Below are 11,381 nucleotides of genomic sequence, written 5' to 3'. Positions count from 1 at the left end.
GGCTGATCCGCCCTCCTGAGGCTAGACTGTGAGCTGTGGGGGACTAGGGCCTCCATTGTACCCCAGCCTTGCTGAAGCTTCCAGGGGCTTGGCTGAGCCATGAGGGGTCTTGAGCTCACGCGACCCCCAGGCCGAAGGACAGAGGACAGCCAGAGTCCATCTGGGTTGGGAATCAGAGTAGAGGAACTAGAAAGTAGCCAGGAATTCTGGGTGCCCCGTGGGTGTCCCGATCCTAGTCAGAGGCTCTCTGGGAGCTCTGTCCTCACTCCTGGAAGGCAGGCATTATGCTTTTACTGCTACGTGATACTGCCCTGGCCCAGGCCCCCCTGAGATGGGAGCCCCAGAGACTGCCAGGACAGAACGGGGGCCTTTATCATGATCCTGACCTTGTGACTCCACTTGGGGAGACAGCCCAGGGCCTTTTCTGTTGGCAGAGTGTGAGTTCTTCCACCCACAGCGGGTAGAAAGCCAATTGAAATCAGGTAGATCCTGGGCCCTCTTCCCACCCTGGCCAGCCTCTGACAGAGGTGAGGTGGGGTCACTGAAGGGTGAGACCCTAGAGCACCTGGCCTGGCCTCACCCAGACCGCCCTTGACCAGACTCCTGCTGCCCCTGGGTCTAGAAGGTGGATAAAGAGAGCCTGGGATTAGTGGGAGGGAAACCCCTCCCCCAGTGAGCTAGGACACCTGAGCAGGGCCCAGTGGCACTGTCCTCCACTCCCCTGCCCCCACAAGGTCCACTAGTAAGCCTCCTGGGCTTGCATCAGAGTGAGATACAGAGGCATTGCTCAAGGTGTGGGCACAGTCCAGAAACCTCAAGCACTGTTGCCTCAATGCCAGGGCAGGAAGGACTCAGCTGAGAGGGCCTTTGGGTCACTGACTTCCTCCTCACCCACCTTTTCCTCCTAGGTTCAGGCCCGGTCACAGAGAGAAGGGGCTGTGTGGGGCAGCCCCCTCTCCCAGCCCCTGCAGGCTGCATGATGGCTAGACCTCCTTCTGGGATCCTGGGGAAGTGGGAAATGTCAGCACTGCCGCTCCCATCAGTGAGGCTGGAATGCAGCCCCTTCCCTGCAAGGGGGCACTCCTGGGCTCCCGCTGGCATCTCGGGGGTCTCAGAAGGGCTCCATGCTGGCTCCTGGCCGGTGACGCGTGCTCGCGGCTGCATCCAGGACCATGCAGAGCCAAGAAGTGAACCCGGTGGCTTCTCTAGACGGTCACCTTTTCTCAAATGCTTGAGGCACACACCCTTTATTGACATAATGGACCTACAATATTGTATTCGTTTCAAGTGTCTATCGTAGTGATTCAGTATTTTATACATTATGGAATGATCCCCATGATAAGTCTAGTTACCATCTGTCACCATACGGCGTTGTTAGGATATTATCGACTGTGTTCCCCCTGCTGTACTTTTCATCCCCATGGCTTATTTATTTTATAAGTGGAAGTTTGTACCCCTTCATCCCCTTCACCTGTGTCACCTGCCCCCGGCCCCCCCTCGCTGCTCTGGTAACCAGCCGTTTGTTTCCTGTATCTATAAGTCTGTTGCTGTTTTGTTTTGTTTGTTCATTTGCGGTTTTTTTTATTCTACATATAAATGAAATCCTACTGTATTTTTCTTTCTCTACCACCTTTCACTGAGCATAATATTCTCTAGGTCTATCCATGTCTTCACAATGGCAAGATTTCATTCTTTTTTGTGGCTGAGTAATATTCCATTGTGTCTATAGACCACATCTCTCTTTATCCATTCATCTATTGATGGGCACTTGGGCTGCTTCCATAATTTGGCCGTTGTAGAACAAGCTTGGGCTTCTACAATTTGGCCGTTGTAGAACAATGCTGCTGCTCACATAGGAGTGCATGGATCCCTTTGAATTTGTGTTTTTGTATTTTTTGGATCAACACCCAGGAGTGCAATTACTGGATCATACGGTAGTTCTGTTTTTAACTTTTGAAGGAACTTCCATACCATTTTCCACAGTTTACATTCCCAACAGCGCACAAGCTTGCCTTTCTCTCTATATCCTCACCAACACTTGCTGTTTGTGTTTTTGATTTTAACCACTCTGACAGGTGGGAAGTGATATCTCATCGTGGTTTCGATTTGCATTTCCCTGATGATGAGTGATGTTGAGCATCTTTTCATGTGCCTGTTGGCCATTTGTATGTCTTCTTTGGAAAAATGTCTATGCAGGCCCTCTGTCCATTTTTTAATCAGGTTATTTGTTTTGCTAAGTAGTGTAAGTTCTTTATACATTTTAGATATTAACCCCTTACTGGGTATATGATTTGCAATTATCTTGTCCCATTCGGTAGTTGTCTTTTTGTTTTGATGATGGTTTGCATGAAAAGCTTTTTAGTTTGATATAGTCTCGTTTGTTTATTTTAGCTTTTGTTGCCCTTGTCTGAAGAGACTGAGCCAAAAAAAATAAAAATTGCTAAGTAAACATTTAAAAGAAAGAGAGAGAGGGGAAAGAGAGGGGAAAGAGAGATGAAGGAAGGAAGGAAGGAAGGAAAGAAGGAAAGAAGGAAAGAGAGAGAGAGAGAGGCAGGCACCTGGGTGGCTCAGTCAGTTAAGCGGCTGCCTCTTGATTTCTGCTCGGGTCATGATCTCACAATTCATGAGATTGAGCCCCACCTCAGGCTCCACACTGACAGCACAGAGCCTGCTCAGGATTCTCTCTCTCCCTCTCTCTCCACCCCTTCCTCACTCTCACTCTCTTTCTTTCTGTCTCAAAATAAATAAACATATTTTAAAAAGAAAAAAAGTGTTGCTCTTATATCAAAGAGCTCATTGCCTATGTTTTCTTCTAGGAATTTTATGGTTTCAGGCCGTATTTTATGGATTAAAGTCTTTAATCCATTTTAAATTTCTTCCCATTGTATATTCTTTTTTAAAGTTTATTTATTTTGAGAGAGCGAGTGAGTGAGCATGTGGGGGAGGGGCAGAGAGAGAGGGAGAGAGAGAGAATCCCAAGCAGGCTCTGCACTGTCAGCACAGAGCCTGATGCAAGGCTAAAACTCACCAACCATGAGATCATGACCTGACCTGAAGTCAGAAGCTTAACCAACTGAGCCACCCAGTTGCCCCCACTGTATACTCTTGCCTTCTTTGTTATAGATTAATTGACCATATATGCATGGGGTTTTTTTCCTGGACTCTCTGTTTTATTCTGTTGATCTCTGTGTCTGTTTTTATGTCAGTACCACATTATCATGAGGACTATAGCTTTGTAGTATAGTTTGAAACCTTGGGGATGATACCTCCAGCTTTGTTCTTTTTTCTCCAGATTGCTTTGGCTATTTGGGGTCTTTGTGGTTTCATACAAGTTTTAGGATTCTTCTAGTTCTGTGAAAAATGCCTTTGGTATTTTGATAGGGATCACATTGAATCTGTAGAGTGCTTTGGGTAGTACAGACATTTTAACAATATTAATTCTTACAATCCATGAGCATGGTATGTCTTCCCATTTTTTCATGTCATCTTCAATTCCTTTCATCAGTCTTAAAGTTTTCAGAGTACAGGTCTTTGACTCTGGTTAAAGTTATTCCCATGTATTTTATTCTTTTTTGATGTAATTGTAAATGGCATTGTTTTCTTAATTTCTCTTTCTGATAACTTGTTATTAGTATACAATTTATGTATGTTCATTTTGTATCCTGTGACTTTTCTGAATATATTTTTCAGTTCTAATAGTTTTTTTGGTAGAGTCTTTGGAGTTTTCTCTATATAGTATCATGTCATCTGCAGATAGTAACAGTTTTATTTCTTCCATTCCCAGTTTGGATGCCTTTTATTTCTTTTTCTTGTCTAATTGCTGTGGCTAAGACTTCCAATATATGTTGAATAAAAGCAGTAAGAGTGGACATCCTTGTCTTATTTCTGACCTTAGAGGAAAAGAGCCTTCAGCTTTTCACCACTGATATTAGCCGTGGGGTTGTCATATATAGCCTTTATTATGATGAAGTATGTTCCTTCTATACAACCTTGTTATGAGTTTTTATCATAAATAGATGTTAAATTTTGTCAGATGCTCTTTTTGCATCTATTGAAGTTTTCATATGATTTTTATCCTTCATTTTGCTAATGTAGTGTATCAGGTTGATTGATCTGTGAATGTTGAACCATTCTTACATCCCTGGAATAATTGCCACTTGATTGTGGTATGTGATCCTTTTAATGTATTGTTGAATTCAGTTTGCTAATTGAGGATTTTGGCACCTATGTTCATCAGGTATATTGGCCTGTCATTTTCTTTTCTCATGGTCTGTTTGCCTGGTTTTGATATCAGGGTACTCCTGGCCTCAAAAAAGGAATTTGGAAGCATTCCTTCCTCTTCAATTTTTTTAGGATAATTTGAGAAGGATAACTACGAACACTTCTTTAAATATTTGGCAGAATTCACCTGCAAAGCTGTCTGGTGCTGGACTTTTGTTTGGAGGGAGTTTTAAAATTACTGATCCATTTTTATTACTTGTAATCAGTCTATTCAGATTTTCTACTTCATGATTCAATCTTGAAAGGTTGCACGTTTCTAGTTTTTTCGTTTCATTGATCTTGCTGTTGTTGTTTTTTTAGTCTTCATTTTATTGCCACTCTGATATTTATTTCTTCCTCTTACTAAATTTGGGCTTTGACTGATCTTTTTCTAGTCCCTTTAGGTATAAAGTTCAGTTGTTTATTTGGGATGTTTTCTTGTTTTCTGAGGTACATCTGTATCACTATGAACTTTCCTCTTAGGACTGTTTTTGCTTTATCCCTTAGATTTTAAAAAGTTGTGTTTCCATTTTCATTCATCTCAAGGTATTTATTTTCTCTTTGATTTCTTTTTAACCCATTGGTCATTTGGTAACATTTGCTTATTAGCCTTTATGTATTTGTGGTTTTTTTAACATTTTCTTCTTTTGATTTCTAGTTTCATGCCACTGTGGTCAGAAAAAATACTTGATATGATTTCAGTCTTCTTGAATTCACTGAGACTCGTTTTGTGGCCTAACATGTGATCTATCCTAGAGAATGTTCCATGTGCTTTTGATAAGAATGGTATTCTGTAGTTTTGGGGTGAAATGTTCTGTATATACCTACGAAGTCCATCTGGTCTAATATGTTGTTTAAGGCCAATATTTCTTTATTGATTTTCTGTCTGGATGACCTATCCATTGATGTAAGTGGGGTATTGAAGTTTTCTGCTAGTATTGTATTACTGCCCATTTCTCCCTTTATGTCTGTTAATATTTGGGTTTTTTTAATGTTTATTTATTTTTGAGACAGAGAGAGACAGAGCATGAATGGGGGAGGGTCAGAGAGGGAGACAGAATCTGAAGCAGGCTCCAGGCTCTGAGCTGTCAGCACAGAGCCCAATGCGGGGCTCGAACTCACGGACCGTGAGATCATGAACTGAGCCGAAGTCGGACGCTTAACCAACTGAGCCACCCAGGCGCCCCTGTTAATATTTGTTTTATACATTTGGGTGTTTCTATGTTGGGGACATAAATCCCTACCACTATTGTTAATGAAAACTAACACAAACACATTATGGAGAAGACTGTAAAATCTGTATGAGCTTTCAAAGATAACATGAGAGATTGTGAAGGTATTTCCTTCTCTTTTTTTAATGTTTTATTTTATTTTTTGAGAGAGAGAGACAGAGTGTGAGCGGAGAAGGGGCAAAGAGAGAGGGAGACACAGAATCTGAAGCAGGCTCCAGGCTCTGAGCTGTCAGCACAGTCGAACTCCCAAACCGTGAGATCGTGACCTGAGCCCAAGTCGGACACTTAACTGACTGAGCCACCCAGGCACCCCTTTGAAGGTATTTCCTTCTTAAGACAGACACTTCAGAGTATACCTCAAAGTCTATGCAAGTGCCCTCTCCACTCCGGTAGAAAAGTTTGAGAAATGTTAAAATAATGCATTTCCCCTCTGTGTGTGATTACTGTTTTAATAAAGATTCATCGAGGGGTGCCTGGGTGGCTCAGTTGGTTGAACGTCCAACTTCGGCTCAGGTCATTATCTCCCCGTTTCTGGGTTCGAGCTCCGCGTCAGCCTCTGAGCTGACGTTCTCTCCACCCCTCCCCCATTCATGCTCTGTATGTCTCTCTCTCCCTCTCGTTCTCTCAAAAATAAATTTTAAAAATAATAATAATAAAAATAAAATAGGGGCTCCTGGGTGGTTCAGTCAGTTAAGCGTCCGACTTCGGCTCAGGTCATGATCTCCCAGTTCGTGAGTTCCAGACCCGTGTCAGGCTCTGTGCTGACAGCTCAGAGCCTGGGGCCTGCTTCGGATTCTGTGTCTCCCTCTCCCTCTGCCCCTCCCCCGCTCACGCTCTGTCTCTCTCTCTCTAAAATAAATTTTAAAAAATAACAAAAATAAAAAGATTCACTGAGACTCTAAGACCCAGATGAATGCTTCCCTGATAGTGGGATTTATTCCACATGACTTATGACAGCACACCAGAACCCCAGAATGCTTGAACTAGAAGGGACTTTAGATATAAAATCAGGTTCTTTATTAACAGAAAAAGTCTAGAAAGGAGATGTGGTATGCCCAAGGTCACAGAGCTCTATCTCAAGGTTGCCAACCCTACCTGCTTGGGAAACAATTTTAGCAACCACATGACCCCCACCTCTCCCAGATCCATAGCCGCAGCTCAGTGGACCCATTGCCTCCTCAGAGGCAGTGACAATCTTCTCGGCTGTAGGTCTACTGCTCTCTGTCGGTCTCCCCACAGGGGTTTCCAGAGCCACCCAAGGTAGGTTTCAAAGCCCCAGAAAAAAAGATGTACACAAGCTGTCTCCATCCAGCTTTTTGTATCACCTGCTTTCTATTCTCTGGCCTTGGCAATGGCCTAGTCATAGTCTCTCTGCCCAGGCATTTTTGCATTATTATAACCTTATTATCTTCTATTAGTCACTGATTATGGTTTGTCTTAGGGTCCTGGCAGGAAACAGATGGCACACTTAGGGCTCCTCTGAAGCAAGTTTAAGGAGGGACTATATACAGAGGGCTGGTGAAGCACCCATAGACCAGCAACTGCAGGAAGCGGCTACCACCCATGCATCCAGAAGGACAATGAGAGGAGGTGAGGTGACATGAGCCCAGGGAGAGCTAGAGCCATGGAAGGAGGGCCACCCAGCTGGAAAAACACAGCCACTGGCAGAACTGCAGTGAGGAGAGGAAGGAGTGTGGAAGAAATGCCCTCACCTCTCTTTCTTCCCTCCTCCTGGCTTTTTCCAGGACTTCCTGTTTCTAAAACCCCTCTGGAAGCTACATGGCAAAGGAGCCCAGATGAAACAGTCTACAGGGAACATCCTCCCAGGTGGGGAAGCAGAAAAAGGAAGGGGGGCAGTGCAAGGAACAGAGAATACCAGCACGTGACTAATTTCTTTCTCCCATTTATGTACTCTGCTTGTAAAGTGCCACATCAATAATTTCTCTCTGTTTCTTGAGTGCTGATCACTGAGTTCCAGCTGGCTAGATATTTTGTGTGGTCTTATTAGACCAAGCATCAGCCAGAAATGGCCAATTACAGGACAGCATATTGCAGAAAATGTTCTTACAGTGAAGTCATATTCTGTGAGCTTTCTTTTTCATGGTTCAACAAGTTCTGCCAATTTAATTGCCCCAAACCCAATGTCTTCCTTCTTAAACATGCTGAAATTAGGTATCTTCCATTTACATGAACAGTGGGTGAATTTTAATATTGTATTGGGCTGAGAACATCACATTCTTAACTTTCGTGATCTAGCAGGAAGCCCAGGGTCAGTAAGGCCCTGGCCCAAACAAAGCTGTGGGCTAGGGGATTGGTTACTGGGATTCATCTCATATGTCAGTTTGAATCACTAGATCGCTGTGCTGACAAGGATTATGAGGTTGCATCTCAGCAGTGCCACAATTGATTAGTGATGTCTGTCATGGGCATAGACAAAGGAGCAGTGATGTAAGTGCCATCTTGGACCTAAACAGTTACCTAGCTCGGCTTTTGGTAGCCTCTGTGATTTCCTCCTCTACCAGCCTGTGACTTTCCACCCTCTCATCCTTCTCTCTTTCTCTCACCATATTGTATCATGCTAAGTGATCCCAGCCTAGGAGAATATCCAGCTGGCTCCACTGGTCAAACCGTCTTACCCAACTGAGCGAGGAACCTGACCGTATTCTTCTCCACAGGCCACCACTCACGTGTACGTGACCATCGTGGATGAGAACGATAATGCACCTGTGTTCCAGCAGCCCCACTACGAGATCTTACTGGACGAGGGCCCAGACACAATCAATGCTAGCCTCATCACCATCCAGGCACTAGACCTGGATGAGGGGCCCAATGGCACAGTCAACTACGCCATTGTCGCAGGCAACATCATCAACACCTTCCGTATCGACAGACACACGGTCAGCAGCTGATGGCGGGGTTTAGGAGGAGGTTCAGCTGGCTAAAGGGGTTAGAAGGGACCTTAGTGACTTCATGGGAGATGGGAGCAGAGCAAAGATGGGAGTCTGGAGGAAACTTGGCGGGGGGGCATCCAATGCAGAAGGAGGCAAGCTTGGGTGGGATGGCAACAAGGTTCCCCATCCTGGCTGGGATGTCAGAACATGCCTCCTGGGGTGGTCTGAGGGGACCGCATGAAGAAGCTGGTCCCTGGGGTGCCCCATATCCACCATCCATTGATCCACCCTGTCCCCTCTCTTATCCCCCCAGGGCATCATCAGTGCTGCCAAGGAGCTGGACTATGAGATTAGCCATGGCCGCTATACTCTGATGGTCACTGCCACGGACCAGTGCCCCATCTTATCTCACCGCCTCACCTCTACCACCACGGTGGGTGGGTGGGTGGGTGGGACAGAGCCTCAACTTGGGGAGGACAGGGCCCAGAAAGATTGTCCGGGAGAAACACCTAAATCCAAGACCCCTATCCTGGTCTTGGCAACCGAGCCGAACTTGATGTGTGACTGAGGATCTTACTGAACTTCTCTGTGTGGCCGCATCTATCAGACAGATCGTGACACCTGCCTTCCTCCCCTTCACGGGAAGAGCGCAAACTCTGGCCAAACCAACAGAAGCTCCTACCCCTGCTCTCCACTTCCTAGCTGTGTGACGCTGGGCAAGTCAGTTAACCTCCCTGAGCTTTGCTTCACTCCTCCATAAAAGGGAGATAATAAAAACTGTCAGGGTGTGGGAGGGACAGATGAGACCATGGGGAATGACCACAGTGCAGCAATAAATAAAGGTTGGAGCGTAACTATTAATAATGTGATGATGAAGCCCATATAAAGGCTTTAACAATGATAGTAACTCATCCACAGACATAGCTTAAAAGGCCTTCCCCCATCCACGATCCCTGAGGATTTTGGCATCAACCTGATGAGACAGGGTTATCAGACCCACTTCACAGATGAGAGAACTGAGCTCAGCACAGGGCTGGCTGGGATGCAGCCCCAGCTAAGTTTATCCACCATCTCAGGTGCTTGTGAACGTGAACGACATCAATGACAATGTGCCCACCTTCCCCCGAGACTACGAGGGGCCATTTGACGTCACCGAGGGCCAGCCGGGACCCCGAGTGTGGACCTTCCTGGCCCATGACCAGGACTCGGGCCCCAACGGGCAGGTGGAATACAGCATCGTGGACGGAGACCCTCTGGGTGAGTGGGGCCTGAGCCAGGCGTGGAGGGCGGCACAATCTGGGGGCCTCTCCCCCCACCTTACTTAGGAGCCGTGGCCTTGCTCTCTCTGGGCCTCAGTTTCCCCCACCCATCAGATGGTGGAAATACTCTTCTCCCCACCCCTTCTTCATCGGGATATGTGAGAACATTCTGAAATCCGGGAACAGAGACTGGTAGCCTTGGAGGGTCAGAGACCCCTTTGAGAATCAGATAGAAAATGCCCCTGTGTCATACCCAGAGAAATAACTCCAGCACAGAGGGAGGATGAATATCCTTGCCCCAAACCATCAGGACCCCCTAGATGCATTCAGCACCCAGATTTTTCTGTGCATCTTGTTACCATGAAGAGCCTTCACAGCTACCTCAGTGGTTGTCCTGGGGTGAAGAGCAGGGCTTGCCCTGGCCAGAGAGGTTCCTCAAGTCAGTTTCCACTCGTTTCCATAGAGTAGGAATTCCAAACTTAAATGCCTGCTGGTGTCAGGCAGGAGACATACATGGGAGAAGGGGTCTAGGCAAGACAGTAGGGAGTAGCGGGGGCTGTAACAGCCTGCAGCTCAGCTCCTGCCAGCGTGGCCATGTCAAAATGCAGGCCCAGATAGGCCAGGTCTTCCCATTTTCAAAAGAAAAGCTAGAAATCCAAATCTTTGTGAAACATCCTGATTTTTAATTGATGACGCAACAAATATTTATTGAGCACCTACCATATGCCAATCATATGCCAAGTGCTGAGGATACAGTATGGTACAAAAGAGACCCAAATCCCCGCCCTTCTAGAGCATGCGTTCCAGTTGGAAGACACAGGCAATGAACATCACTGATTCAGGACCTGAAGGTGGATATGGGACCTGCAGCTGTCAGTCAAGCCCGTTCCTCAGACCCTTCATACACCCTCATCCTCCCTGAAAGCCCCCACTTCCTTCAGAGGACTGCCTGGCCTTCCTTTCGGCGTCCCCCTAATGATACCAAGACCTGCCACGGATTCAGCACACACGAGGTGGACCCGGCCTTGTCTAGCCCCAGCTCACCCCTGCAAGTGCACCTCTTTATTGGCCCATTTTCCATATGAGGACATCGAGGCAGGGCCCAGTAACCATGCCCAAGGGCACAAAGTAGTGAAGTCAGGATGCAGATGGAAAGTCTCTGCTTTTTTTTTTTTTTTATGTTTTTATTTATTTTTGAAGGAGAGAGAGAGACAGAGCATGAGCAGGGGAGGAGCAGAGAGAGAGGGAGACATAGAATTTTGAAGCAGGCTCCAGGCTCCGAGCTGTCGGCACAGAGCCCGACGCGGGGCTCAAACTCACGAACTGTGAGATCATGACCTGAGCTGAAGTCGGACGCCCAACTGACCGAGCCACCCAGGCGCCCCAGAAAGTCCCTGCTTTTAACCCCTATCTCCGGAAGGAGTAGAATGGCAGGAAGTTCCCTGGGGCCAAGCCACTGAGGATAATTTGTAGTGTGGGGGCCCTTGGCCCGCCCACCTCCCTGATCTTCATTCCTCGAGCTGATCTCATGGAGGTCTAGCCTGGGCCCAGTCCCCCAGAGCCTTAGACCTGCCCCCCCACCGCCCCGAGTTCTCAGGATCGCTTTCCTTCCTTCAAGAGGGCAGCTGGCTTTGGAGAGCGGGCAGGAGGCCATCTGTTCGCACATGGTCAAGGGGCTGAGACAGGGCTGGGAAACCCCTAGAAAGGGAATCCCCAGTTCTCGTGAGCCCTTGGAGTAT

General features: G+C 46.7%; 1 protein-coding gene across 5 annotated transcripts in view; it reads left to right on the top strand.

Annotated features, from left to right (window-relative positions):
• CDH23 (cadherin related 23) overlaps nucleotides 1–11,381 on the top strand; it is a 414,296-nt gene that overhangs the window by 374,156 nt on the left and 28,759 nt on the right. For all 5 annotated transcript variants that reach the window (XM_078434342.2, XM_078434344.2, XM_078434341.2 and 2 more), the window contains 3 exons: nucleotides 8,168–8,389; nucleotides 8,697–8,816; nucleotides 9,460–9,640. In XM_078434342.2, coding sequence (XP_078290468.2) covers nucleotides 8,168–8,389; nucleotides 8,697–8,816; nucleotides 9,460–9,640 — 523 coding nt within the window. The remainder of the gene's footprint in view (nucleotides 1–8,167; nucleotides 8,390–8,696; nucleotides 8,817–9,459; nucleotides 9,641–11,381) is intronic.

Source organism: Panthera onca, chromosome D2 (assembly GCF_046562875.1).
Source record: "Panthera onca isolate mPanOnc1 chromosome D2, mPanOnc1 haplotype 2, whole genome shotgun sequence".
NCBI classification, from domain to species: Eukaryota; Metazoa; Chordata; class Mammalia; order Carnivora; family Felidae; genus Panthera; species Panthera onca.
The sequence above is the reverse complement of the archived record's forward strand: the minus strand, read 5'-3'. Positions and strand labels throughout refer to the sequence as shown.